Consider the following 26,754-nt stretch of genomic DNA (forward strand, 5'->3'; position numbering starts at 1 on the left):
CTTAACCTTAAGCACAAGAAAGAAAAGAACCCATCTTTATTTTCCATTCAATTTTTTTTTGGTGTTGTGGTTGAAAGATTGTGAAATCAGTGTCCTTTCAACATCTCTATGTATGATTACGACACATAACAGGAAAAAGTTAGATATTTCCATATGCTTAGAGGCTCACAAGCTGACAATCCTAGAACTGGGAGTGTGTAAAAGACAGCCCACTTTTTCTCCTCCTTTTTACAGACTAAGAGAGCAACCCAACCCAGCAGTGAACAGAACAATTTAACATGCTGAGGGCTGTTGTGCTGCCAAAGCCAAAGCCAAAAGCCAAACCAGAGAGAGAGAGAGAGAGAGAGAGAGAGAGAGAGAGAGAGAGAGAGAGAGAGAGAGACATACACTGTTTAGAGAGAGCTGAAAGTACTTTTGAGTCTCCCAAAGAAATGTGACTGCAGACAGTAAAGCTGGAGGCTTTGATGCTTTTGGTTGTTGTATTATAGCCAGGGAAATTGGGACCATCTTCTCTTGTCATTTTCTCGTTTTTACTTGGCCAATTAACTGGGCTTCTTTAAGGAACTAGCAGAAGTCTATGTTTTAGGCTTATAGCTTTCTGCTGCTTAGATTTAGGCCTGTTAACAGAGACATAGTGAAGAGAGAGAGAGAGAGAGAGAGAGAGAGAGAGAGAGAGAATCATTTCTGCATTAAATTTGAAGGTATGCTTTGAAATCACAGATTGGTGCTTGCTCTTTGCTTCTTCATTGAAGACTCATTTTAGCCTTGCTAGGTTTTTCTCCCACTCTCTTGAACTTTGTTAATTCTTCATCTCTGCCAATCAGAGGTTGGAATTAGTGGCAAAGTTTAGTTGTTTTCATCTCTTCTGGTCTCTACTTTTAGGCTTCCACCTTGTTTATGCTTTTGGCAATTGAACATCACACACACACATATACACACACACTCTCTCTCTCTCTCTCTCTCTCTTGTGTTGATCATCAATTGAATTTATAATGGGTCATCGTAGCTTACCACGTACAGCTTAAATACTCAGATTTACTTACACCAAGTTGGATTTTCTTCTGTCCCATGTAAGGAGATTCTTTCTGTCAAATGTGATTTCTTTCAAGTCTTTAATTCATTGATGATGTACCTATCCAACTCATGCCTAATAATGTAGGATTTTTGTTTTAAGTCTTCATGGTTTCAGTCCCTTTAACTAAAGATTTCTTCTTCAATGCTGCAGGTTTCATCTTGAGATGGCCTTCTACTTTATGACACAACTACTTTTATCTGGGCTGGTCAAGCATTTACCACACATGCAGCAAACCCCAACTTTAGCTTCTCAGATATCATGTTCATTCATGGCTTTGAAAAGCCACTAAATATGGCATTGTGATTCATTGTTTTGGCACTGTATGCTTTACTACTTCATATTGATTTTCTGCTTTCGAAATGGCTATTATCAGATTCTCAGTGTCATAGATTTCCTGGTCAGTTATACTTTTATTACTTCATCACTTGACATAGGCATTTTGCTATTGTTATAGTTTTTAACTTTATAATGGTTTCACAAGACTCACCCCCAAATCCAGCTTCAAGTATCTTTCACCAATTCATTATCTCAGACTCCATTGCTGCCCAAAACCATTTGGAAAGCCAACACCTTGATGCTTATGAGTCTTCTTTTCGGAATAGAAACACATTCCCTCAGTCTCTTGGTGTCCTGCCCAGCCTTCATTCTCTTGGGGAGAGAATGTCCAGATCAGTGGCCCTTGTTCAAGCTCCCACAGGTGCAGAGGACTCAGATATGAACAACCAAACAAGGCATCTGATGGATCTTCCTAGAGCAGCAACGGAGAACCAAGCACAGAGGCTCTCACTGTCCCTTGGTTCCCACATGCTTGTTCCATCTGTCCAATATAGGCAGAGGTCTATGAATTCAGACCTCATGAGCCACAATCACTTTATCATTGGAGAAGAATCAGGGGAAGCTTGCAATCCAGGAGTTGAACATGTAAGCGATGAGTATTGTTTCATAGGCAGTGCGCTTGCTTCGTCTTCAAACTCGCTAAGTCGATCTTGTTCCACTTCATATGGAACAGAATCTTTAGCGGATGTTATTGGGAATTCAAGATATCTAAAACCAGCTCAGTCCCTCTTAGATGAGATTGTTAATGTTGGTGGAAAACAAGTTGACATCAGCAATGAAAAACATGTTGGAAAGTTATATGGTGAAGGCCGGAGAGGTGCTATGGGGTTTTCTTCTGAACTGAAAGCAGAGTTGTGCTGCAATGGGCTCATGTCCGCTGATAAGCATGAATTGCAAGCTAGACTTGCAAACCTTATCACCTTGTTGGAACAGGTACATACAATCTTGATGTTTACTTTTAATCTTGGGACTATTTTGTTTAATAATTTCCTTGCTGTTTTCAGGTTGAGGACAGATGTGAGAAGTACTACCATCAAATGGAAGAAGTGATGTCATCATTTGAGATGGTAGTAGGTGAAGGAGCAGCCAAGTCTTACACAGCTCTGGCACTCAAGGCCATGTCCAGGCATTTTTGCAGCTTAAGAGATGCTATAGTTTCCCATATCTATGCCGAAAAACGAAAGCTGTTGCAAGACGTACCGAAAATCAGTTCGGGACTATCACAACTTAACTTGTTTGACAGAGAGTGCAGACACAAAAGAATGTCTCTTCAACAGCTTGGCATTTTCCAGAGCCAACGCCAAGCTTTCAGACCAATTCGAGGCCTGCCAGAGACCTCCGTGGCAATTCTTCGCACTTGGCTTTTTGAACACTTCCTCCACCCGTAAGCAATCCGAAACCAATTAGCCCTTGATTGTGATTAATCCAAATTAATTAAATGTGGCTCTGAACATTGCCTATTTACTTGTGGTTCTGATCATACAGTTATCCAAATGACTCTGAGAAGCTTCTGTTGGCATCACAAACAGGCTTGTCAAAGAACCAAGTAATCCCCAACAGTTTTATCTATGTCCCAATTGATTTCAAATTGAGCAGCTCATTTATAACTTGGTCTACCCATGTGATGCCAATGTTGTGTCTGCTTCAGGTTTCAAATTGGTTCATAAATGCGCGAGTTCGGCTCTGGAAACCTATGATAGAAGAAATGTACAAAGAAGAGTTTGGGGAGTCTTCGGAGGATTCGAACTCTTTTGCCGGTGGCTCCATGACCGGTGAAGGTAACACAGATCACACAGAGGATTGATGGGGTAAAAGATGTTCAACTGGATATGGCTTGCAGTAATGCATTTCACATCTTGAGGTTGATGTTGAAAATCATCAGTGGAAGTTTAGATTTTATGCAATGTTGTAAAGGATTTCAAGTCCACCATTTGCAATGTTGTAAAGGATTTCAAGTCTACCATTTGTAATGTTGATGCTAGTGCTACGAGGGTTATTCAAGATCTGGGCCTTCAGTCCTTGCTCTACTGTTATGTCATCTCTTTTAGTATTCTTATAACTACTGTTTTTTTTCCTTTCCAATTTTCATCAACTTAATCAACAATTGATTGTGTGTTGTATTTCACAGTTGCGGTATTAATAGAACACAGCGAAAAGTGATTTATTTTTGAATTTGGGTGCAGAAATTTGGATATTCAACATAAGCTCCAAAATTATATGGAAACAATTATTATTAATGCTCGTGGGAATTTTTCACATTATGCTCGTATTCCTTCGTAAGCAAATCCTGTGTGTTCCTTTTTCTCTCCGCTTGTGTTTGTCAAACTGAATCACCCTTGTATGGCGGGTGATTTGATCTAAGGATTGACTTGCATAAATAATCGGTCTCCAAAAGTGCAAACCAGCAGAAGCTTCAGTTTTGCGGATGAAATCATGGTTTATGATGTTAATGTATGCCCAACGAACCACATTGTGGCAAACCTCAAAGCCAGACTACTCATCAGGGTCTAATCTTCAAAAAACAGGTCACCTGCATCAACATCGAACTTTAGGCCAAAGTGTAAACAGAAATTTTGTGATGTCTTATTAATTTTCTGATACAAACCCCAACATAACCAGCGGTGGACTATCATTTAAACTACTTTCCAGACACCTCCTGGACTTGACCATCTGCAACGTGAACATGTCCCATGGACATAGATTAGCTCAATTGACCATATGCAGAATCTACTAAGTGCATAATACAAAATCAGATTTGAAGTCTGACCAGCAAGAGTGATTGCCAAGTTTGCTTCAGCATCTGCCTCAGAGTTTCGTCCCTTTGAAGGTTTACGAGAACATGTCAGAAAGGCATTCACTGAGGTGATATAAGTTCACGTGGGCTTAGTGGGGGGCGGGGGAATTATTATACAAGACATATCACATAGCACAAAAGATAAACGGAATCAGCTTCTCTCACCCTGAGGACATGACTGATCTTGAAGGAGAGAAATTTATCCTTCAATTTCTTCACCTCTTCATACAAATCAGACATGTTCTGGTTTTTCACCTTCCATAATCCCTGAACCTGTTCAAGTTACCTTCTCAGTTATACAAATGCAGAACAAAGAAAACAAAATGGAAAATGGAAAAAAGAACTTCTTAAGTATCAAACAATCAGAGATAAATAAAACACCTTAAGCAGAAGAAGATAACAACAATATTCACAAACCTGCATACAGACGAGTTTGGAGTCACCTTGAACAACAATCTTACTAAAACCTTTTCTAAGAGCACATTTTAATCCTAAAATGACAGCGCGGTACTCGGCAACATTATTAGTTGCGATACCCAGACCTTCACGTACTTTACAGATCTATATGGAAAAGCATGGTTAGAGTCTTAGAGAGGCAAAGAACGAAACAAAAAATAACCCCATAGGTAAAATGTATACCAAGCTTCCATCATCTGCTCGCAACACAGCTCCGGCACCAGCTAGTCCAGGGTTTCCTTTCGATGCACCATCAAACATAAGAATACAGGAACCCTACAAATATAGCTTACATCATTCTTTCTTTTTTCTGGGTGGGTGATACAACACATTTTTGAAACATTATGATAATTGACACAGAGAACTCCAGATCCTGAAAAAGTGACTGAGAATTCCCCAACCCCTGATTATATAATAAAATATAAGACAAATTCCGGTTGATGGTCATTAATTAACAAGAAAGTAAATTGAATTCAGGCCTTTGCCGTATTTTGCTCTATCCACTTCATAATGTGATACAATGATCCTATGGAAGTACATTTTTCCCAACCACTAGATATCACCAGGACTTCAACTTACACGGTTCAAGGGGGGTGATTCGAGCACAGCAGAATGATCTATCTTGGCATGCTTTCTCGACAGATCGTCTGATATGAAAGTTGAACCAAATTCTTCCTATAAAGCATTGGAAAAATGTACAAGCTAAGTTCATCTGACACAGAACCTCAGCTTTACCACAGGGTTTAGCTAAAGAAATAATAATGAAATCTTCAGCTAGAAAGTCAGAAATAAGTACCGATAGAATTCCAAAGATAAACATGGTTCTTTATATTCTTGAGCGAGAGTATTCAAGCTCAAAGGTTGTTATGATTCCAAACCTACCTCAGTTTCTGTTCCACACAGTTGTTGGGGTCTCTTTTTGGATGCATCCTTAACAGATGTTTCACCCTTTGAACACGGGTCCTGATATGTGAAAGAAAAAACATCATAAACCCACCATGTAAAAACATGATCAGCAAAGACAACAACCTTACAATCAGAAGGAAGGAGAAACAAATTAATTAGGAGAAAGCTGCCCAGATAAGTTTGGGGTCGTACTCTATTACATTCTCCAACCTTAAAAATAAAAGTGCCTCTGCCTCGCGTATAAATTATAATTATGTTATCTTACTAATGCACCCAGCCTATGAATAAGCTACAAACGAAAGAGCAATCAACTGCTATGCCATAAACCTCAGCAGGGCCATAGTTTTCTCTTTTGAAATTATCAGTCACATTATAAAAAAAAAATCCCAACAGTTTCCAAAGAAATTTCTTTGCAGAAGCTCACAAGTGAAAACTTACTTCAACCGGGCACTGCACAAGCTTGCCAAAAAGATCATCTTTCACATCTTCAGCTCTTATAGTGTAAATGGCATTCTTAAGTCCACGAGAAACAAGATATTCTTCAGTGTTCTTGGGCATAGACTCCCCTTTGTACACGCTAACAGGAGGATCGCATATCTAACAGAATTCAAAGAACAAAAGTTTATACATTTCAATTCGAACGCATTCAAAACCCCATTAAAATGACAAACGGAGAAAAATAAGTAAAATTTACCGAAGAGCCGAGCTGAGCCTGGCAATCACTGAAACTCTTATAAACACCGACAACGTCTCCTTTGCGCACTACATAGAAGGAGTCTTTGTCCGGTTCCATAGCCGGTTCGGAATTCGACTTCTTCCGCGACCGGGGCGACGTCGTTTTGCTGCTGCTGCTGCTGCCTTTGCTTCGAGACGAATAGAGCTGAATATGGAACCTCGTCAGCACTGATTCTAAGTTGATTAACTTGCTATTAGTACAAAGGTCAAATCTTCTCTTCCACGAAGAAGGTCCGCACAGAGCACTCGTCCCGGCGGACCGACCTGTCGTTCTGAAAATGGCCGCTGTGTATGAGGAAAACTGCGACAAGCAGTTCATAACACGGCGTTTCTGAAACGGCGGCGAAAATGCAGAGGTCTTCACTCTTCACATCGTTGAGAACGAAAATGATTTGGGCTTTTGGGTGGAATTTCCGGCAAAAATCCGAGTCAAATATTTGGGCCAGGGCCTTATACGGTACCCATCACACGACAATACGACATCATCTATGCTCGGGAAGTTAGAAATAACGACATGTCATCTGGGCCAAAATTAAAGAACGCGCGACGCTAAACCGATACGCTTAGAAGTTGAAAGTTGAAAGCCTTACAGGGTAGCATTGCTTGGAGACACAAAGATCACAACTTCAGACCAAAATTCTATCATGAGCGCATGCTTTTCTTGCTCTCTGATACGTTCCTCACCTCTTATTCAGGACCCTTACCTTTCATGGCCGCTCGCAAAATTAGTTCGGCCAATTAGCTCTCTCAGGCTCAGAAAATATTCCAGTGCGTCTCCAAGAATCGTCGTAAGAGCTATCGAACAAGGCCTAGGTGTTGTTTCAACAGACGACGTGTCGCTACTGCAGGACCCTCCGTTGATTGATGTTGATACCATAGAGTTTGTAAATGAAGAGGTTCACGGAGTCATTGATGGAGTCGCGGACACCAAATCAGAGGATGAAGCCCTAACTCCGTCCACTAGAGTTAAGAAGAAGAAGGAGGTTGAAGACAGCTCCGAGAGTAGGTTCAAGCTAAGGAACGGAAGGGAGGTGGGTGTCTTTTTTTCTTTTTACTGTCTTATTTTGAGATAATCTTTGGTTACTGAGAAAATCCAAAAAATAAATTTGCGTTCATGTTTATGCTGGTTTTGTTTTGAGAATAATCATATTTTTGGGAAAGTTCAACTGGGGGAAAAGTTAGGTGTGAGAAATTGTGATAAAGACTGGTAAATTGGGATAAGTTTCCTCGTTTTGATTGGTTTTCTTGAGGATGACCCACTCTTTTCTCCCAGATTTTTGAAGAAAAAGCTTACGTTGTGGGTGTTGAGCACAAACGTAGTAATACTGAGGTTTTATTTGGTGTAGAGGAATCACTCAAGGAATTGACCCAGCTAGCTGATACTGCTGGACTTATGGTTGTTGGTTCCACATATCAAAAGTAAGTAGCTTTTATTGCTTACTTCCAGAAGACTATTTCTGTTTTCGGAATATTTTATTTACAAATTGTTTCCTGTTGGTCACCTAGCATCAAATTCTAACGCTATATGTGATGCAGACTCGTTTCTCCAAACTCAAGGACATACATTGGATCTGGCAAGGTTGCAGAAATCAAGAGTGCAATTAACGCATTGGGTGTTGAGACTGTCATATTTGATGATGAGCTCTCAGCAGGGTATGAAACATTATGAGTGACTTTATTGTTATTTCGAGCATGTTTATGCTTCCTATAGAGACTGATTTATATGAGTTACACGGTTTTATTTTGCCAATACTGGCTCCATTTCCCCTGCATCTATCAATTTGCTGTGCCTGTTGGAACTCTACTTATCAATGTTAGAAGGTTTGGACCAGAATTGAGCTGTCTTCGCTTTAGCTTTAATTTGAGACGTGGAGATTTTACCTGCTTAAACCTCAATTCCTCAATAAAACCTTACCAGCACAAATATATTTATCATATACATTTCTCCACTCACTGTCAGCACTGTCTCATTCTGGAAAACTGCATGAGCCTTTTTTTTCATCAGCTTCATTTAAATTTTTAAGACATTAGTCTTGGTGTAGAACGAGACTTAATGGTGCACATTTTGAGTTAATTAATTTTTTCTTTTTATTCAACTGTTACTATTCTAGGCAATTGCGCAATTTGGAAAAGGCTTTTGGTGGGGAAGTTAGAGTTTGTGATCGCACTGCCCTCATTCTGGATATTTTTAACCAGCGGGCAGCAACACATGAAGCAGCTTTACAGGCAAATTATCGTTGCCCTTTTAGTAGTAATAATATGTTTCGTGCTACTTGAAAATATGCCAGCGTCATACTTGGTATAGTTGGAAGTACAATCTCACTTTTGGATTCAAGTTCTTGTTTGTAGTAATAACTTAACAAACAAAATAGCAATTTCCAGAATTTTCATGCTGACAATTGTGATGTTTCTAGGTTGCATTGGCACAAATGGAATACCAGTTACCTCGGCTAACAAAAATGTGGACGCATCTTGAGCGTCAAGCAGGAGGCAAGGTGAAGGGAATGGGTGAGAAACAAATTGAAGTGGATAAACGTATCTTACGTACTCAAGTAAGCCCTGTTAATTGAATGATCAGTATTCCAGTAATTCATTGCATGATAGAGATGTGAGTTTATCTTAATGCTGCTCCTTTCCATAGAAATTGTAGATTACAAACTACAGTTTCCATTAGAGATTTTTGTTTCCTTCTTCTTTTTGGTGAATTAAGATTTGACTCTGGAAATTGATTTTCACATGCAAATGTCTGTAATGCTAGATTGGTGTTCTCAAGAAGGAGCTAGAATCTGTTCGAAAGCATAGAAAGCAGTACCGGAATCAGCGGCTTTCAGTACCTGTTCCGGTAGTATCTTTGGTAAATATACGTAGAGCTTGTGTAATTCAAAATTATATGGATCGTTGGTTCTTCTGTTGTTGATGTTGTGCATGTAATGCTTTGGGAAACTAGGTTGGGTACACCAATGCTGGAAAGAGTACTCTTTTAAATCAATTGACTGGAGCAAATGTGATGGCTGAGGATCGATTATTTGCAACCCTAGATCCAACCACAAGAAGGGTTCAGGTAGTTTGATCATACTCAGGCAATTTCTTATTACATCATTGATTATGAGTTACTACTGGATAAACAACTGAAGAGCCAAAGATGTAAACATAGATTTTGAAGTAGCACCAAACAGGCTTCTGGTTGCATGAAAGTTTGATCAACACACTATACCATCTTTGATTCTTCCACTGACAATGAGCTACTTTAAGGCCTATAATCCAGAATTTGGAGTTTATGGAATCAGTTAACTTATTTATGCATCTGTTTCAGTTGAAACATCGGGACTTTTACATTGAGTCTATGTAGCATGATTTTAAGTATTTCTCTTGTTGATATGCTAGTCTTTTGGTGAAAAATTAATATTTTGTCTAATAAGTTTATGCTATTTTACTTCCACTTGGTGGTAATATATATGCTTGTTTCATTCCTTCCAGACGAAGAATGGGAAAGAGTTTCTTCTCACAGATACTGTTGGTTTCATTCAGAAGTTACCAACCACAGTGGTGAGATACTAGCCCAATTTATTGATGAATCTGCCGCCATTTCTGCAGTTTAATTTCATCTCTGTCTCTCCTTTATCTTTCCCCTGTTCATTTTCAACTTAGCTGCAAGAAAAAGGTTTTGATGAATGTCAATCCAATTTCAGAGTCAAGCTAATGATGTCTTTAACGTTTTTCCACCAACCGCATCTTTCAGGTTGCTGCCTTCAGAGCAACACTGGAGGAGATATCAGAGTCATCATTATTAGTGCATGTGGTGGATATCAGGTACAAGTTGGGAAAACATATTAAAATGATGCACTTGTGATGATGGACATTGTTATCTTATTAGATGTTGATATCCACTTCAGTCATCCGCTAGCTGAGCAACAGATAAATGCTGTGGACAAAGTTTTGTCAGAACTAGATGTGTCCTCAATTCCAAGGTTGATGGTGTGGAACAAGGTACATTGAATCTTCTTGGTGGCTCTGTTATCCATCCAATGTAAAGGCACTCTATCTTATCATCATATCTGTGTATTGTGTGGTTATACTGTTTTTTTATCGTCACCTTAGGGAATTTCTTTTTCACTTCTGTGGTGTTTGTTCTCCCTTGTAATCTTTACACGAGATTGATGATACGCAGCTACCTTTTTCCAGGTTGATAAGGTTAGCAATCCTGAAAGCATCAAGTTGGAAGCAGAAAAGAGAGATGATGTTGTTTGCATATCTGCTCTGAGCGGTGAGGGCGTAAATGAATTCTGCAATGCAGTCCAGGAAAAATTGAAGGTATGTGTGCTTGTTTCACTGTTTCTTTTTTGATACTCAAGAGTGGAGTTCGTGCTTCTATAAATTGAAAGATAACGTTATATTTTGTTTAACAGGACTCTATGGTATGGGTGGAAGCCTTGATCCCGTTTGAAAAAGGGGAGCTTCTCAGCACCATACACAAGGTTGGAATGGTGGAGAGAACGGTAAGTATCCCGTGAATGTTGATTTTTAATTCTACTATCTTGTTTTTCTTTTCTTTTGGTATGTGTCTCAGTTACATAGTCGTTCTCAACATTTTGTATATTTACTTTATAGGAACATACAGACAAAGGGACACTGATCAAGGCACACGTCCCACTACGGTATGCGAGGCTGCTAACACCATTGAGGCAACTGTGCATATCATGATCTCAATTTTCTTCAATGACACAGAGAAATGTGTGTAATTATTCTGTTGTAGATATATATATATATATATATATGTATAATTTTTCTGTTGGGTGTAAGGTGCTTATTAGAAACTAGATACAGACCACAGATGTAACCAACTGCATTTCTTGTCAGATAAATTTCTGACATCTTAAACTCAGCCTTTCTCCATCTTAGTGTGTTATTATGAATTTTTTTAGTTGCCTTGCACAAAATAATTGTACCGCGCTGGGCCTTGTAACAAAGTTCTTAAATTCACACAACACAGAGTTAGCGTGTGGGTGGTTGGATGTACTTGAAAATCCCATGATGGCCGATGACACTGGTCCAACTTGAGGTTTCTGTATATAGCAAAGTCTCAACTAATCATCGAAATTGAAACAGTCGCACTTATCTGAAATCAGAAGTTTGAAACTTAAAATGGGTCAGAAACCTCCTAGGGTATTTCAAATTGTTGCTTTCTCAACTTGTCCGTGTTCTGCAAAACTGAGGCTTCATGGCTAATATTGAGATGAAATAGGCCTTAGCCTTAGCCTACCTAATACTCAAACCGCGTTGGGATTTTGCAGAAGCAAAAGAGACTCACTCTCTTTTGAGACAATGTGAAATATTGATTGATTAAAGTGATGCAAACTGTAGCCAAAAGGAGAGAGAGAATAAAAAGTGATATCGGAGCAGGTGATACCAGAAACACCGGAAACCCAACCCTCTTTCACAGAAAGGAAAGCAACTAAATATACGTAATATCAAGTTGACATTGTCAATTTGTCGTCTGTCATAGACTCATAGCTAGCTCCTTATCCAGAGTAGGTGATTCAGTGAGGATTTGGTAGGAGAGTGGTTAATTTGCTCTATAAATTAAGAAGGTGCCATGCAGCAATCAAGCAAGCCAGACACTGAAATCTTTGGACTTTAAAAATTAGTCTTAAAGAGTTGGATTGAATTATCAATAACCATGGCAGTCTTCAAAGTGAGTTTCTTAGGTCTTGTGGTGGTGATGGCATTGTTCTCAGCCGGTACTCTGTCCCTAGCTCACCCCGCCGGTTTCAACTTCGGGTGGGGATCCGGGTGGGGCAGTGAACCTAGTAGGGGTCATGGTGGATATGCACCAGCTGGCGGGTCTTTTGGTCTTTTTCCGCAATTCTATCAGTTCTCATGCCCTCAAGCTAATGACATTGTCATCTCTGTGTTACAGCAGGCCATTGCGAGGGAGCCCAGGGCGGCTGCCTCTTTGCTTAGGCTTCACTTCCATGACTGCTTTGTTCAGGTTATTTTCAAATTCAAAGGCCTTTCGCTATTTACAAAGATTATTTATTGCCGCCACTAGTTGATTGCATAAATATAAAGTCATATTTATATACGTGCATGGCTTAATGTTATTATGATATGATGATTGGCTACAGGGCTGTGATGCGTCGGTACTATTGGACGACAGCACGACGATAGCCAGCGAAAAGAGGTCAGGTCCAAACAGGAATTCGCTGAGAGGATTTGAAGTGATAGATGAGATCAAGGCCAAGTTGGAAGAAGCATGTCCCCAAACTGTCTCTTGTGCTGACATTCTTGCTCTGGCTGCAAGGGGGTCCATTGTTCTAGTAAGAAACCAAATTATAGTTAATTAGTATAATTAAGCCTCAACTATTTAATTACTACTACTAACAAGTGAAGTTGGTGGAATGGAACAGAGCGGTGGGCCTAATTGGGATTTACCACTAGGAAGGAGAGACTCAAGAACTGCTAGCCTGAGTGGCTCAAACAGCAACATCCCCGCACCAAACTCAACTCTCTCAACCCTCTTAACCTTCTTCAAGCGTCAAGGCCTCGACGAAGTAGACTTAGTTGCACTCTCAGGTACTTCAATTATATATAATTCATCATTATTATCGTTTGATTATTTCTGCAAACGAACACTTAATGATATGATTTTGATGAATGCAGGAGGGCATACCATTGGGGTTGCGAGGTGCGTGACGTTCAAGCAGAGGTTGTACAACCAAAAGGGCAACAACCAACCAGACGAGACTCTAGAGAGAAACTACTACTTTGGTTTGAAATCAGTTTGCCCAAGATCAGGTGGTGACAATAACATTAGCCCCTTGGACTTTGCATCCCCTGCCAAATTTGACAACGCCTACTTCAAGCTCATTCTCTTTGGTAAAGGCCTTCTGACTTCAGACCAAGTGCTTCTCACTGGCAATGGCAATGGCAATGGCATTGGCAATGCAGGGAAGACCATGGAGCTGGTCAAAACCTATGCAGATGATGAGAGCCTCTTCTTTCAGCAGTTTGCCAAGTCAATGGTTAAGATGGGGAACATCAGGCCTCTCACTGGATCTAAGGGTGAAGTTAGAAACAATTGTCGCCGACTTAATTAATAAACTGCTTTAACTTCTATATGCTTAATCCAAAGAGTGTTTGTTTGGTTTAAGGTACGTAACCTTCGATTCTTGTAAACCAAACCTATGAAATATTAATGAATGAATGAGAGTTTTCTAGTAACTTTCTGACTTTGTTGATTGATCCCCCCATTTCTTAATTAACCCTTTTTTCCTTTTCTTAAGGGGGCTTTTTAAACTTTAATCCAAGGTTCCTCCAGATAACGCAATTAGCTCTTTTCCACTTTCGGCTTTTCTTAATGACATGGACACAAAAACACAGAAAATAAAACATATCTTAATAATATCTTAATGAAGGTCCTTTTCTTTCTTGGTGGTTGATGCCTTTCCAGGAACATACATATTCTTGTACCAAACCCAAGTATGTATCAATTCTTTCTCCATTCATAATGCCCAACTTTTCACGTGTTTACTCTTCCCAAACTTCTTTTTCGCTTACCTTTGCTTCCACTTTTATTCTTATTTTTTTCCCCTTATCTTTTTTCTATTCTTGTACCAAAAGTATAAGGTTAACTGTAACACAAATTAATGTAAACCATAATGATTTACATCAACGAAAATAATAAATGAGTCATTCTATAGTGAGGGCAAGGCCCTGGAGGCCCTATCTTTTAACGTTAGATCAAACTAATCAATTTGATTTAACGATTAAGAGATACAAAATCATCTAAGAATAAGGCCCTCGCTGGAATTCTTGAATAAAAACCGAAGCGTCAACTAGAAGCCCAAGAAAAGTTTAGCCCAAAAGAAGCTTAAGGAAGCGTGCGTAACTTTTAAGTCCAAGGATTCAGTTGTCGAGCCCACACCACAAGTTTCAACTACGAGTCTACGACGCTGAAGTTCTATCAAGTTAAATATTCTGAAGAAAAAAAAATCTCAGATTTGATCTTAGACATCGTGCTTGCCGTTGCAGATCGGAGTTTTCAAATGATATGAAATTTATGAAATCGGGAAAAGCTTAAGAGATTCATGGGGAAGCCGGCGAATGCGTGGATGGGAATGCAGAAGAAGAAATGGTCTTTGATGGTTCTGGCGCTGTTTTCTCTCTCCACTGCCATGGTTTTCTTCATGAGAACTGCGTTTGATTCATGCAACGCAAACACCAGCAGTAGTTTCGAGGAAGGAAGAGATAGAGCTAGTGAGTTGGTTCACTCAGCAGGTCGAGCCGGGAGCGGCGGGCCGAGCCCTCTGGATTTCATGAAGTCCAAGCTGGTTCTCTTAGTTTCCCATGAGCTCTCTCTTTCTGGTAAATCTCATTTTTCTTCACTTTTTTTTTTCTTCTTTTCGTATGTTTCTCGGAATTGGAAAGGAAGAAGAAAAGTTAAAATTTTAAAAAAAAAATTATAGAAGAAAAAAGTAAAGAAAGTGCTTAAAGTTGTGTGTTCCTCTTTTTTTCCCTCTTTCTTTTAACTGTCTCGTCTTGTTTTTTCTTGACGAAATACAAACAGGGGGTCCTTTATTATTGATGGAGCTAGCGTTCTTGTTAAGAGGAGTGGGAGCTGAGGTTGTTTGGATAACAAACCAGAAACCAGAGGAGGCTGATGAGGTGATTTACAGTTTGGAGAATAAAATGCTGGACCGAGGAGTACAGGTGTCATTTCTTTTACTTCATTTCCAAATTCAATTTTTCTAAGCAGCAGCATCACTGCAAGATGCTCTCTTAAGCTTTACAGCTCTCAGTCTCTGACATTGCTTCATTGCTAAAACATGTCTCCAGAATCACATATGAAAAGATGTTTCTGGTTTCATTGGCATTTACTTTTTTGAAATTAAGAATATATGTTACACTATGCTATGGACGTCTGAAATAACCAATTTATTTATTCTTCCATAAAATAACCAGATAAATGAATGACTACAAGTTCTGTATAGTGGGTTGTGGAACTGTGTAGTTCTGCTCTGTAACTACGACGTAAGTTTTTCAATTTATCATTAAAAATAACTGGAAAATTGAGCCATCAGATGTAAAACTTTTGCTAATGGATCAAGTTGCTTAAATTTCACCGTTCTTTCCTCCCTAATGTACAATTGAGCTGGTGTCTCTATTAAAAGAAAATCGATGCCTCCAGCTGTAGTTGAATGTTTGAACTTAAAGTGTGCTAATTGAGTATCTGTTGTTTCGGAATATAACTGCCCATTCCTCATGGTCTTTATGGCATTGGCTGTATCATTAGTATTTCTTACATTTGAAATTTGATCATCTACAAGCATATAAACATAAAGCCTAGGCATTGACAGTAACCAAGGACAGGCAGGCCATTGTGGCCTTGCTATGTCTCGTTTCCTGATTTATTCTCTGATTCTTAATTTTTTTTTTATTTATTTGGGAAGAAACAACTGTGCTTTATAAGTAACTGGGATCTCAATTTTTTCTGTTATGTTACTATGAGTATATTGTTTTGAGCATAGTGTTCTTTCTCTTCAGGTGTCCCTATACTCGTTGGTCTTCTAATTATGAATTTTTCAACACTTGTTAGGTCTTCCCTGCAAAGGGCCAAAAAGCTATAGATACAGCTCTGAAGGCTGATTTGGTTGTTTTAAATACTGCTGTTGCTGGAAAATGGCTCGATGCCGTTCTCAAGGAAAATGTTCCTCGTGTTCTTCCAAAGGTGTTGTGGTGGATTCATGAAATGCGAGGGCATTATTTCAAAGTGGAGTATGTTAAGCATCTCCCTTTTGTTGCAGGTGCCATGATAGACTCGCATACAACAGCAGAATATTGGAAGAACAGGACTCAGGAGCGTTTAGGGTAAGAAGAATGATATGATACATAAAATTACATGCACCATAGCACGTTCTATCATTCTTCTTGTGGAAATTTTATGTTATCATTTGTAGATTATGCATATTTCGTTTGTGCTTTGTAGGATCAAAATGCCAGATACCTATGTTGTGCACCTTGGAAATAGCAAGGAGCTAATGGAAGTTGCTGAAGATAGTGTATCCAGAAGGGTTCTTCGTGAGCATGTCCGAGAGTCTCTTGGAGTGCGAAATGAAGATCTACTCTTTGCCATCATAAATAGTATGCTTTCTTTGTTATTACTTTAAATTTCTATGTTTATGTACTTTACTGTTCCCATTAGACTCGAAATAATTAAAATTAAATTTAAAATGGGTATCAGAGTAGAGATTGCAATTTTGAATTCCTGCAACTAAAAAACCCCCCCAATTTGTGTTGAATTTCACGTGTTTGGCTCATTAGTGGTGACAACAAGCTCATATCCTAACAACTAAAGTTTTTTGGGTAGAGATAAACATACAAAATGCGTCATTTCTCATCTTCCATTGTTTTCACTTTTATTTGAGGAAAGATTGCTATGGTGGCCTGATTTTGTAGTAGTTTGGTTGGGTTTGAGTCCTTCACTTTACAAGTACTTTCTTTGAGATGTTGTCATTATACCAGATCCTGAATTGCAAGAATGGGATCTACTGCCTCCTTGTTTTATATCCATAAGTTATCATAACGTTTGCAATACGTTGCCAGTTTAGTTATCTGTTTATCTTTGCACTACTCTATTTCATATGCATTTCTTTATTCGACTTTTATATTCAAAGGACTATGCGTGATATAATTTCAGGTGTTTCACGTGGAAAAGGTCAGGATCTATTTCTTCGTTCCTTTCACGAAAGTCTGCAAATTATCAAGGAGAAGAAATTGCAGGTGCCATCTATGCATGCAGTAGTAGTAGGAAGTGATATGAGTAAGCAGACAAAATTTGAAACAGAGCTGCGCAACTTTGTGATAGAGAAAAAAATTCAGGATCGTGTTCACTTTGTGAATAAAACCCTGACTGTAGCTCCATATCTGGCTGCAATTGATGTTCTTGTCCAGAATTCTCAGGTAGATTGCACTTAATTCGTGCTAACTTGTGCAAGAGAATTCAAATCTTGCTGCATTGTTTTCTTACATATGAAGATTAACTTTGTAATCATGTGTAGGCCCGAGGAGAGTGCTTTGGAAGGATAACTATTGAAGCAATGGCCTTTCAGCTGCCTGTACTGGTATGTCCTTTACTTCACGGTAGTACTTCATTTTCTGGTGCATCATGTACCAGACATGTGGTTCATCCAGATTGCAGTTTATTCATATCTTCTTGAAAAATTGTTCACCAGTTGTGTTAGCATTTCTGTGAATATATGGTCAACTTTATTTCGGTATTATGTTAGTTTCCAATTAACTATTTTTTTGTTTTCTTTTGAGTCATTCCAGGGCACGGCAGCTGGGGGTACCATGGAGATTGTGGTGAATGGCACAACAGGACTGCTGCATCCCGTTGGTAAAGAAGGTACGACATCGCTGAAGAATAACATTGTAAAATTAGCCACACATGTAGAAAGGAGGTTGACAATGGGCAAGAAAGGATATGAGAGAGTGAAGGAAAGATTTTTGGAACCGCATATGGCACAAAGGATTGCTTTGGTTTTAAGGGAGGTGTTGCAGAAAGCAAAGAGCCGCACCAATTCTTAACTTGTAGGAAGAGACTATTTAAGTTAAACATATTCGCGGCCTCCAATTCTTCATTCTCAAGCGAGGATGTAAGTCATTTGTAGCATATGTGGCAGGAGATTAGGTCAACTGGGAAAGTGTAGAGAAGAGAGTTGGGAATTCATCAACGGTATACGTACAGTTTTCTATAATGTAAATTTTCTGTTTACCCAGAAAAAAAAATTTGTAAATTCGTTTGGGCATGAAATGTGATGGAATTGGATTTTTATAGGAATGTACAGAAAATTGACAACGAAAAATAGAAATGCTAAAAAGCAACACTAGAAAGCAAACAGGATGAAAACGGGGGAAAAGCAACAAATGAAAAGGAAAAATATTGCATTTCCCAAATCCCATTGTAGTTATATCTATCTCTCTAGAGTCTCTACTTTAGGTTGCGTCAACTTGTTTAGGCCCAGTCCTCTTGATCACTTTGTATTTGACCATCCTTACAATCTTGTAGAACCAGAAAGCGCTGACCAGCTGCAATCCTAATGCCATGGCCTGAAGAACATGGACTATTCAATTTCAATATGGTTATGGAAGATATAAGTGAAAAAAAAAGAGGGCTACGTAAACAAGTACCTTGATGATGAAAGGATTGTTAGCAGATAGAGTCACGTAAGTGAGATAAGGTCCCCCAACCATCCTTGCAACCGTGAATATAGCTGCAAATGAAATCTATACAAGAAGAGAAGGACATCAGATTCAAAATGAGTAAATTTGACTCCTGCCATTATATTTGTTCCACAATTTGAAGTCTTGTAACTTCTTACATCGGCTGCTAAGTTGAGGTCGGTGTCCCTGTAACCAAGCTCTTTGAGAAGCTCCCTTAAGTGGAGGAAAGGGCTAGACAACTCTGTTATCCACAATGCTGCTACCATCTCTGACCCACACTGCCCAAACCAAACCCAAGAAATCTTTTTTAGAGCTAAACAAGGAAATGTCATCTAGATAGATTGACTAATTTGTTTTGTTTACCCTTTGGTAGGCAAGGCCTGCTCCAATCCCAACAATGCTGACCAAATGGTGGACGCAGTTGTCAAGATTGAATTTCTTGTCAAAGAGGCAACACACCAGATCATAGATGAGATACGAAAGGCTCACGGCGAGTGCTTTCATCTGCTCACTCACCATTCAAAATGAAAATCCACCATAGAATTAGAATATGTAGTTTAAGAAGAAGACATCAAATAAAAGTTAAGAAAATGCAGAGGAGAAGATGAAAAAAGTAGACCTGCTGAGGAGAAGACGTTGAAGCCTGAGGACAAACTGGGCACTTCCAATCTTCAACGGACAAGGAAGCTAAAGTTACAGCTACAGTTGCATGAATTGTAGAAACAAGGCGGTTGCAGAAGTCAAAGGACCGCTTTGGAAACATCTTTCTTATGAACAGAAAGGCTGTTGTCCATGAAATTACCCCCAACAGTACAAGACTCGCAATATGCTCTTCCATCCTTGTTTGTGTTTTTTGTTTTTTGGGTTTTTCTTCCAAGTTGTTCAGAAGCCAAAGCAGTGATCTAATTGGTTTCTTTCAAATCAGAGAGGAGAAGGGAAGTAATAAGGAGATTCGAAATGAAAAGACAGGTCATGTATGCTAGCTAGCTGCTGCAGCCTGCAGAAAATGTCAAATGAAAGTGATTCTCAAACGCTTTGAGCATCAATTCATTTATTTTGGTTGAACCTCATTTATTTTAGTAGTTGGGTTCGGTACACTTATATGGATCGGTGATGGAACGAAAGTAGGTTGCTGATAAAAGTTGTAGCATCATCATCAGCCGCAGACCAAAATAAGTAAGAAATTTATTTTGGACCATTTCCTTTTGAACCATGCAAATTTGCTTACACTAAAAAAAATAAGTTTTTGTCAACCCCTTTGTTTGTAGCCACATCTTAAATAATTAAATGTTAGTTGATGATTCAATATCATTACATCAATAATGCAATGCATGTGTCTGAGGTGGAGGATGCTTGTGTTTTCAGAAGTGCACAATATATATACCCTACCTTGTGGGGGAGTTTAATTTTTCTTCTTTGTTCTTGCTTAAGGAAATAAGGAAAAGAATGATGGTCTGGTGGTTAGTCTCTAATCTACATTTTAAGGATTCCTTCGAATAAATGGCTCTTCCTCTTTTGTTCGTACTCTACAAAGGCATCAACTTAATTTAATCGAAACACATTTGAGTATATGATCTTCTTTTCTCTCTCTTTTTGGGATTTTTCACTTCACCTCAAAAACAGAAAATAAAAAAGTGCTCAGAGTCGGATTAGGTTAGTTGGTCTGGGTAGTGAGTCCGTCGCCTTTAACCTAAGAAATTAGATGAATTTAAAATAATTAAGACTATCGTTTGTAATTAAAAATAAAGAAAAACCTACACATTCGGATTTGGGTGGGTTGGGCTTTAGGGTTTATAAGTTTGATGGTCCGTCTGTTACTTGTGGGCTTAACTGAACCCGCCAGCCCATTGAAATAACAACTGTGGGCTTCAATAAGCAAGCAGCCCTCAGTGCCAGTGAGCTTTAGCAACTGGAAAAGTCGGGCAGATTCCGAGTAGCGTCCTGTAACTGAATCTCCGTTAACTTTCTGCGCTTCAAAGTTCCGATATTTCGTGATGGAGTTGCATCAAATATCGGGTTCCATCGCCTTCAAATTTGGTCATGCCCCGAGACATGCCGTCATTCGAATGACCGGTACACCGGAGTTCAATTCTCGGAACCGGATGTTTATTGCGGGGATGGGTTTCGTCGGCCAGGTGTTGGCGCAAGACCTCAAGAACCAAGGATGGTAAATCTTAATGCTCTGGATCCTCCGAGTCATAACATTTAATTTCATCTTCAGAAACTCAAGCTTAATTCCTTCCATTGTTAGGGCTGTCTCTGGGACTTGTACGAGCAGTATCAAGAAGAAGAAGCTTGAGGAAGAAAGGGGCTTTGATATCTACCTTTTTGATGCAAACCAGCCAGAGTAAGTAATGCTTCATCTTTAAATAGATATTGGTCATTTTCTTTTTGCTTATTTTGGGCACCCAATATTGTTGATTGTTCAGTGTGACCAGCACCCTAGAAATTATCAAGGACCATACCCACCTGCTTGTCTCCATCCCTCCAGTTCCTGGTATCGGAGACCCGGTATGATTGATTCTTAAAGAAAACTACTATTGCTCTGTTATTTGAAAAAGCTGACGATTGTCTGAAAATATTAACGTTGACGCTTGTTTTGTAGATACTGCAGAATGAACTTAGTCTGAGGAGAGCACTTATGGGTGGAAATCTTCAATGGATTTGTTATTTGTCATCAACTAGTATGTATGTCTAATGTCTACTGGTGGTGGCCAAGCTTTCATATCCTTCATTCACATTATATGTTTTCTCAGAACCTGATATATGCATGCATCCACACTCTTCCTTTGGTTGAAATTATTGTGTGTCATTTCATTTTTCTAATGCTCTTCTATGTTAGTTTTGACTATGGTGGAATTGCTTCTGCTAGGTGTATATGGAGACTCAGGCGGTGCATGGGTGGATGAGGAGTAAGTGAGTGCATCTAAATTTAACGATTTCGATGTGCAACCTGCTTCCTCATTATATTTTGATGTTAATTGTCTCTAAAATACTTTATCTATCATGTGTCAGTTATCCCCCCAACCCCACAAGTGATGTGGGTAGATTAAGGTTAGCTGCTGAGGAGGGATGGTTAAATTTGGGCCAGAGTCTGGGCATCTCAACAAAAGTTTTTCGGCTTGGAGGCATCTATGGTCCTGGTAGAAGGTTGTGATGAATTCTAAAGCATGTTCATAAAATGCTATATTTCTTTTCAATCTTTAATTAATAGGAAACGTTCCCCATTTTCTGGTTGAAATCAATACAATTGCATACATTCTTGTTTGAAACTTTCGTGCATTCGTTTTTATAAGAATTAGTATCTGCCAGTGGAGAATCAACTATTTGAAACATTTCTTGTAGCAAATCAACTATTTGAAACATCATTTCTTGTAGCAAATCAGTAATAAAAGGTTATTTCAAGCTGAGAATAAAAAAATTTCAGTTTCCAATTCAATAAAAGCGCATACTATTTGAAACATCATTTTGAACTATCTGCTCTATAGAGAATATTTTCACTTCTTTCTCATGCAAAAAGTTTGGTTAGTTATAAACTATTTTCCACTATACTACAGTGCTGTTGATACAATAATCAAGCGGAGAGCTTTATCGGAAAGTCAGAGAATGAGAGGATATAGGCGGTTCACATCAAGAGTTAATGTTCAGGACATTTGTCAAGCCCTGAAGGCCAGTATATGCACATCTTCCTCCAGGTAGGTCTCGACTTTCAGTTTTGTAAATTATTTATCCTAGATGTGAAATATAGTGAGGTACACCTAAGTGATAGACTTTGACATCTAAAACTGAGAACTGAGGAGAAAACCCCATAATCTTCAGAGCTCTCTCTTGTTTTTTAGCTTTCTTTCTTATTCATCGGCGTGTTTTTTCAATGTCTTGTTTTTAATTTTTCAGGCGAGTTTATAATATTGTTGATGATGAGCCAGCCCAAAGGGAAGAAGTATTTGAGTATGCAAGGGACTTGGTTGAGAAAAAGTGGCCTGGCTGGATCAAACATTCTTCTGAGGAAAAAGAGTCTTCGGTTATTGTTAAGAAGGAGGGTTTATCGGGTGAGAAGAGAGTCTCCAATGCTCGTATGAAGAAAGAGCTAGGTGTGAGGCTTCTTCATCCAAGTTATAGGTCAGGATTGCAAAGCATTATTGACCAAATGGATAAACCCTTTTTAGCAGAGTAATAATGGAAACATCTAGCTTGGGTTCCCACAAGTCAAGTCAAGTAATGTGAGATTAATTATGAAGGCCTGTTGTGCTCTTGGAGGCATGCATGCTGATATCCCCTTCGCCTGTGATGCTGCGGATAATCAAATTCCCTGTGATTAAGGGAAAGAAAGAAGAGTTTGTTTGCCTTCCCATCCCATCCCATGTAATCTGTTTGGATTTTTGTTGTATTTTGGTGAAACTCGTTAGTGGAAAATAGTTATCTTCGAAAATAGGCTTGTGTAAATGTTTTAATTGGGATCAGTTGGGTTTGTGTTGTGTTGTAGTTGGTTTTTCCAAGTTAGTTGTGAATGGGTGTCATGGCAGAGATCAGATTCATACCTAAGCCATCATCTCTGGTGAGGCCTGGCCTTTGTGGCCTTTGCTATTGGATGCTAAAGTGTCTGTCTAATGTGTCGTCCTCGTCCCCAACAAGGAACAAATAATAATATCGTGCACGAGATTGGAAAAACCATTATTAATATGAATGATGTGGGATGATGTTCCAACCTAAACAATGTTTCTAGCAAAGGGATAGGGAAGAAGGAAAGCACCATCTACAAGTGGAGGAGACGTCCATGACTACTTGAATGATGTAAACATAACCTACTTAAATAGTATAACATAAGATGCTTGCTTTCTCTTTTAGACTTTTATTTTCATCCAACTTGGTTAGGTGGGCATGTCATTTTTAGTCTCACATCACTCTCTCTTCTTCTTGTGTTGCCTTTCATGCTGCAATCCATTTCAAAGGCATATCATATATAAACTCACAACTAACCAATCTAATCAAGTGTTTGGTAATCTTACGTCCATTGAGGTGGTCCCACGTCTTTGTCATTAGCATAATTTATTTGCCTAAAAGATTCAGTGAAAAAGTAACTTTTACATCTTTTAATTTTAACTGAGGCATTCTAATAGTTCAATCACTCTGCACATTATCAAAAGAATCTGATTATGAATGTTTGAAATGGATTACGGCCGCCATTGCCAGGGGTCTTAGCATGCATGATTAATTTTTGAGATATTTATTCATATATTTATTCTTAGTGCTAATGATATAGATAAATTTTACACCATTTAATTTTCTATAAACAAACTCAAAAATCCAAAATATGACAGCTGGCTTTATTGAATTTTATTTTAATTATTAAATTACTTTGATGCTCTATAGAGTGTTTTGGATTTTTTTTATGAGGTTTTGGGGTTGGGCTTGTTTTAAGAAATTAATGACAGTTTTGTAATTTATAAGAAGTTAAAAGTCTCTTTGTTATGTTATAAATGGACTTTTGGTGTATATTTAAAATCCATTTTATATAGGTTTTTTAAAATAATTTGAGCCTTTATATTAGGCATAATTGTAAATCTCCTTTCATTTTTCAATTAACAAAATATTTACTCATCTCGTGACGTGAATAATACGTTATTTTAAATACCCCACAAAAGTTTCCTAAAGGAAATTTATGCAACTCCAATGGCGTGCCTTCCTTCCCCATCCAATTCTTCAGGATATAAGTTGCGTCCTCACATCCTTCCTCAGTTCTCTCTCTCTCTCTCTCTCTCTCTCTCTCTCTCTCTCTATATATATATATATAATGATGCTTAATATTTTAATTGCATGCATATCATGAAAACTCCAGCAACACCACACAATTTAATTAAACTGATAATTAATAGTCTGCATTATTGTAATTAACTCTTCTTTTTTTAGAAAAAATTAAAAAAAAGGGAACAACGACCCAAAATCCTTTCTTGCAAGTGTAAGATCATCATCACTAGTTCACCGCAACCTTTGCTGGAAACATAAAACCATTATTATATCCTAAAAATTAGTAGCTCCCCACTACACCAAAAGTCTAAGATGGAGAAAATGACAACATTTTTCTCAACTGACTGCCTGGCTTTTAACTAATAGCTCAGAAGATGCTTTCTTTCATCATCTCCTTATAATTCATTGTTTAATCTCAATTACAAACTTTTACAGCATATATTAGTAGAAAGGCGTGACAAATGATTTCATCATCCTCAGCTTCCTCTTTTAGATATTCAAGTACCATTATTACAAAGATACTGCCTACCTAATTAACCCACCTCCCCCCATTCTTTTTCATGGGGTTTTTTTTATTTTATATTATTGGTTACTCTGTTTTTACATAACATGATACATCCATTCTTTTTTAAACTAATGTTTTTCTTTCTTGACATATGCCTACCAAATTGCAGCCTTTATAACTTAAATTTAGGTTATCTTTGGTTAAATTGAAACGAGGAAACCTTTGTCAATGAGGGTTGGTTTAGTTGGTAAGGTCCTTGTCAGTGTTCGAGTCTCGTTGCCAGCAATCCTTGTTGGTGTGCGATATGTATTTTCCTACATAAATTCATACTGGTGGTAATTGGCAGTTGGGTGTCACGCATATGCCCTTTCGGCTCGAAGTTGTAGGTCTACCCTGAAGTTAGTGGTGAAAGTAGCCAATCTCCTCCTAAACTTTTATTCACAAAAAAAAATAAAATGAGAAAACCCTTCCCTCATGTTGTCTTTACTTTTCTTGTTATTTACTTGTATAATTCACAAAAGGACCAAGTTGTTGTAGGCATCATCCCATTCCCATATGATGTTTATACACGTTTTTTTTGGATATTGCTTGCTTCCTTCTTTGTAAGGATATACTATTTTCTACGAATCACAATTTGACACATAAGTAAAAATAATTTGTCAAAAACTCAACAAACAAAAAATATATACACGCATGTTACAATGTTATTTGCAGGAATATAAAAGCTCCTACTTACATGGTAACGAGAGGAATATTTTCTGCGCTTTCCCTTTTTTCTGTACAAGTTTATTCTTCTTCTTGTTTTTGGTGGGGGTTGATTTTTCATAAGTGAGTTTGAAATAAATTTTAAAAAAACAAAAAAAAAAGGGGAATATTCCATGTCAACCCATGTTAATGGAGCAATAGAGTCAACCAGGTACATCATAACTTCTACTTGATCATCTCTAATTAATATCAGAAACAAAGCTGTGCGGGGGATTTTTATTATTTTTATTATTTATTTTTAAGAGAAGAAAATAAAATCAACGACTTCCCCATTCCCAACGTGGTTCTTCAAAGCCTGACGTGATTTTTGAGTTTTTGACAGCACAGAGCACAACATGACCATGAGCTTCATTTCATTTTTCCACGGATATACGTACAGATATACCATTCCCATTCCATTCCTCCTCTTTTCTTCTTCTTCGTCTTTTCTTCTTCTTTTCTTTTTTTCTTACAACAGTAATTAAAACTTTAATTTGAAACAAACAAGAATTAAGCTAAAAAAAAAGTAGATCATTGAGAGTGAGACATTAACATAATTGAAATAAACAAAATCTTAAGAATCAATCAATCAAAGCTTTGGTTGAGGTTGTAGGTGCATCATGAGATCACCTATCCATCTGAAGGCGATATGACTGCCTAACCCACATGGTAATTAAATTAATCACTCTTTTTTTCTTTTTTCTTTTTTCTTTTTTCTTTTTTCTTTTTTCTTTTTTCTTCGGGTATTGGATGGTTGCAATATTCACATGCAAATGCAATGGTGGAGATGTTTTATTATCACAATACATATATACAATGAACTAATAAGGCAAAATCATTTGGCGCAACAACCAAAAAAATATGGAAAAGAAGAGATATAGACGGAAGAAGGAGCATCTAAATAATATTATCTGTGTCTCCTGCATGGAACATTATTTAACATATCACCATCATCAAAAACAGAGCAGTAAATATATCAAACTCATACATGTTTTCTGATTACAGTCACAGAACCCTCGACCTAATAATAAAATAATCCCAACCGGCCAAAAGGAAACCCTTTATTTTTATACACACGATACAATCTCCTCCCCCGCAGGGTATTTTAATGTCCGGCGAATTTGATGGTTTTGAAAACTCATTAATATATACGTAAGGTACCAATGAATGGGGGGCAAACAAATTAATAACTTGACTTAGCAATTTCATTTAACCTGAAGCAAGCAGCAAGCATCT

At 38.2% G+C, this 26,754-nt stretch overlaps 7 protein-coding genes across 10 annotated transcripts; 5 read left to right on the plus strand and 2 right to left on the minus strand.

The window, feature by feature from the left end:
- LOC18792762 (BEL1-like homeodomain protein 11) lies at positions 18–3,493 on the plus strand. Of its 2 annotated transcripts, none has more exons than XM_007222972.2 (5): positions 18–1,070; positions 1,226–2,344; positions 2,416–2,795; positions 2,897–2,957; positions 3,060–3,493. In XM_007222972.2, exons 2-5 carry the CDS (start codon positions 1,544–1,546, stop codon positions 3,213–3,215), a joined length of 1,398 nt encoding a protein of 465 aa, XP_007223034.1. In that variant the 5' UTR covers positions 18–1,070; positions 1,226–1,543; the 3' UTR covers positions 3,216–3,493. The 2 variants fall into 2 exon arrangements, with proteins under 2 accessions (XP_007223034.1, XP_020424621.1); XM_020569032.1 differs by having other exon boundaries at positions 18–701.
- On the minus strand, positions 3,584–7,544 carry LOC18789493. Of its 2 annotated transcripts, XM_020569037.1 has the most exons (10): positions 6,262–7,544; positions 6,006–6,164; positions 5,544–5,624; positions 5,241–5,336; positions 4,845–4,937; positions 4,623–4,766; positions 4,371–4,478; positions 4,179–4,230; positions 4,017–4,081; positions 3,584–3,941 (listed from the first exon to the last, which is right to left on the minus strand). In XM_020569037.1, the coding sequence occupies exons 1-9, from the start codon at positions 6,619–6,621 to the stop codon at positions 4,050–4,052; spliced, it is 1,125 nt and encodes a 374-aa protein (XP_020424626.1). In that variant the 5' UTR covers positions 6,622–7,544; the 3' UTR covers positions 3,584–3,941; positions 4,017–4,049. The 2 variants fall into 2 exon arrangements, with proteins under 2 accessions (XP_020424626.1, XP_020424630.1); XM_020569041.1 differs by lacking the exons at positions 3,584–3,941; positions 4,017–4,081 and having other exon boundaries at positions 4,182–4,268; positions 6,262–6,729.
- LOC18789218 (GTPase HflX) lies at positions 6,888–11,197 on the plus strand. The gene is made up of 13 exons (XM_007223010.2): positions 6,888–7,333; positions 7,576–7,721; positions 7,839–7,955; positions 8,414–8,528; positions 8,717–8,854; positions 9,061–9,156; positions 9,250–9,363; positions 9,780–9,848; positions 10,042–10,112; positions 10,196–10,289; positions 10,485–10,613; positions 10,709–10,798; positions 10,911–11,197. Exons 1-13 carry the CDS (start codon positions 6,947–6,949, stop codon positions 11,001–11,003), a joined length of 1,659 nt encoding a protein of 552 aa, XP_007223072.1. The 5' UTR covers positions 6,888–6,946; the 3' UTR covers positions 11,004–11,197.
- On the plus strand, positions 11,927–13,523 carry LOC18789526 (peroxidase 9). Its single transcript, XM_007226230.2, has 4 exons — positions 11,927–12,291; positions 12,428–12,619; positions 12,710–12,875; positions 12,963–13,523. Exons 1-4 carry the CDS (start codon positions 11,980–11,982, stop codon positions 13,397–13,399), a joined length of 1,107 nt encoding a protein of 368 aa, XP_007226292.1. The 5' UTR covers positions 11,927–11,979; the 3' UTR covers positions 13,400–13,523.
- Positions 14,222–18,133, plus strand: LOC18792640. The gene is made up of 7 exons (XM_007222774.2): positions 14,222–14,666; positions 14,869–15,011; positions 15,898–16,169; positions 16,288–16,442; positions 16,999–17,261; positions 17,360–17,422; positions 17,631–18,133. The coding sequence occupies exons 1-7, from the start codon at positions 14,390–14,392 to the stop codon at positions 17,886–17,888; spliced, it is 1,431 nt and encodes a 476-aa protein (XP_007222836.1). The 5' UTR covers positions 14,222–14,389; the 3' UTR covers positions 17,889–18,133.
- Positions 18,107–19,654, minus strand: LOC18789307 (transmembrane protein 136). The gene is made up of 5 exons (XM_007224985.2): positions 19,144–19,654; positions 18,888–19,028; positions 18,683–18,802; positions 18,492–18,587; positions 18,107–18,410 (listed from the first exon to the last, which is right to left on the minus strand). The coding sequence occupies exons 1-5, from the start codon at positions 19,360–19,362 to the stop codon at positions 18,297–18,299; spliced, it is 690 nt and encodes a 229-aa protein (XP_007225047.1). The 5' UTR covers positions 19,363–19,654; the 3' UTR covers positions 18,107–18,296.
- On the plus strand, positions 20,397–23,113 carry LOC18791452. Of its 2 annotated transcripts, none has more exons than XM_020561475.1 (8): positions 20,397–20,691; positions 20,776–20,871; positions 20,954–21,035; positions 21,139–21,208; positions 21,397–21,436; positions 21,540–21,674; positions 22,082–22,219; positions 22,419–23,113. In XM_020561475.1, exons 1-8 carry the CDS (start codon positions 20,519–20,521, stop codon positions 22,696–22,698), a joined length of 1,014 nt encoding a protein of 337 aa, XP_020417064.1. In that variant the 5' UTR covers positions 20,397–20,518; the 3' UTR covers positions 22,699–23,113. The 2 variants fall into 2 exon arrangements, with proteins under 2 accessions (XP_020417064.1, XP_007222494.1); XM_007222432.2 differs by having other exon boundaries at positions 20,401–20,691; positions 21,130–21,208.

Source organism: Prunus persica, chromosome G1 (genome assembly GCF_000346465.2).
Source record: "Prunus persica cultivar Lovell chromosome G1, Prunus_persica_NCBIv2, whole genome shotgun sequence".
Taxonomy (NCBI): domain Eukaryota; kingdom Viridiplantae; phylum Streptophyta; class Magnoliopsida; order Rosales; family Rosaceae; genus Prunus; species Prunus persica.

What these genes read in the sequence shown, in the direction of transcription:
- LOC18789493 (XM_020569037.1), bottom strand. Translation starts at nt 6,621, where the DNA reads ATGAACTGCTTGTCGCAGTTTTCCTCATACACAGCGGCCATTTTCAGA. An exon ending in TGTGTGGAACAGAAACTGAG is followed by an intron (nt 5,337 to 5,543) that starts GTAGGTTTGGAA and finishes AATGCTTTATAG; the next exon opens with GAAGAATTTGGTTCAACTTT. An exon ending in AATCACCCCCCTTGAACCGT is followed by an intron (nt 4,938 to 5,240) that starts GTAAGTTGAAGT and finishes CTATATTTGTAG; the next exon opens with GGTTCCTGTATTCTTATGTT.
- LOC18792640 (XM_007222774.2), top strand. Translation starts at nt 14,390, where the DNA reads ATGGGGAAGCCGGCGAATGCGTGGATGGGAATGCAGAAGAAGAAATGG. An exon ending in TGCTGGACCGAGGAGTACAG is followed by an intron (nt 15,012 to 15,897) that starts GTGTCATTTCTT and finishes AACACTTGTTAG; the next exon opens with GTCTTCCCTGCAAAGGGCCA. An exon ending in CCTTTCAGCTGCCTGTACTG is followed by an intron (nt 17,423 to 17,630) that starts GTATGTCCTTTA and finishes GAGTCATTCCAG; the next exon opens with GGCACGGCAGCTGGGGGTAC.
- LOC18789307 (XM_007224985.2), bottom strand. Translation starts at nt 19,362, where the DNA reads ATGGAAGAGCATATTGCGAGTCTTGTACTGTTGGGGGTAATTTCATGG. An exon ending in CAACGTCTTCTCCTCAGCAG is followed by an intron (nt 19,029 to 19,143) that starts GTCTACTTTTTT and finishes GTGAGTGAGCAG; the next exon opens with ATGAAAGCACTCGCCGTGAG. An exon ending in CAGGCCTTGCCTACCAAAGG is followed by an intron (nt 18,803 to 18,887) that starts GTAAACAAAACA and finishes TGGTTTGGGCAG; the next exon opens with TGTGGGTCAGAGATGGTAGC.
- LOC18789526 (XM_007226230.2), top strand. Translation starts at nt 11,980, where the DNA reads ATGGCAGTCTTCAAAGTGAGTTTCTTAGGTCTTGTGGTGGTGATGGCA. An exon ending in TCCATGACTGCTTTGTTCAG is followed by an intron (nt 12,292 to 12,427) that starts GTTATTTTCAAA and finishes GATTGGCTACAG; the next exon opens with GGCTGTGATGCGTCGGTACT. An exon ending in CAAGGGGGTCCATTGTTCTA is followed by an intron (nt 12,620 to 12,709) that starts GTAAGAAACCAA and finishes GGAATGGAACAG; the next exon opens with AGCGGTGGGCCTAATTGGGA.
- LOC18789218 (XM_007223010.2), top strand. Translation starts at nt 6,947, where the DNA reads ATGAGCGCATGCTTTTCTTGCTCTCTGATACGTTCCTCACCTCTTATT. An exon ending in CAACCACAAGAAGGGTTCAG is followed by an intron (nt 9,364 to 9,779) that starts GTAGTTTGATCA and finishes CATTCCTTCCAG; the next exon opens with ACGAAGAATGGGAAAGAGTT. An exon ending in TTGGAATGGTGGAGAGAACG is followed by an intron (nt 10,799 to 10,910) that starts GTAAGTATCCCG and finishes TTTACTTTATAG; the next exon opens with GAACATACAGACAAAGGGAC.
- LOC18791452 (XM_007222432.2), top strand. Translation starts at nt 20,519, where the DNA reads ATGGAGTTGCATCAAATATCGGGTTCCATCGCCTTCAAATTTGGTCAT. An exon ending in TTTGATGCAAACCAGCCAGA is followed by an intron (nt 20,872 to 20,953) that starts GTAAGTAATGCT and finishes TTGATTGTTCAG; the next exon opens with TGTGACCAGCACCCTAGAAA. An exon ending in GGTGCATGGGTGGATGAGGA is followed by an intron (nt 21,437 to 21,539) that starts GTAAGTGAGTGC and finishes ATCATGTGTCAG; the next exon opens with TTATCCCCCCAACCCCACAA.
- LOC18792762 (XM_007222972.2), top strand. Translation starts at nt 1,544, where the DNA reads ATGGTTTCACAAGACTCACCCCCAAATCCAGCTTCAAGTATCTTTCAC. An exon ending in TTATCACCTTGTTGGAACAG is followed by an intron (nt 2,345 to 2,415) that starts GTACATACAATC and finishes TGCTGTTTTCAG; the next exon opens with GTTGAGGACAGATGTGAGAA. An exon ending in CAGGCTTGTCAAAGAACCAA is followed by an intron (nt 2,958 to 3,059) that starts GTAATCCCCAAC and finishes TGTCTGCTTCAG; the next exon opens with GTTTCAAATTGGTTCATAAA.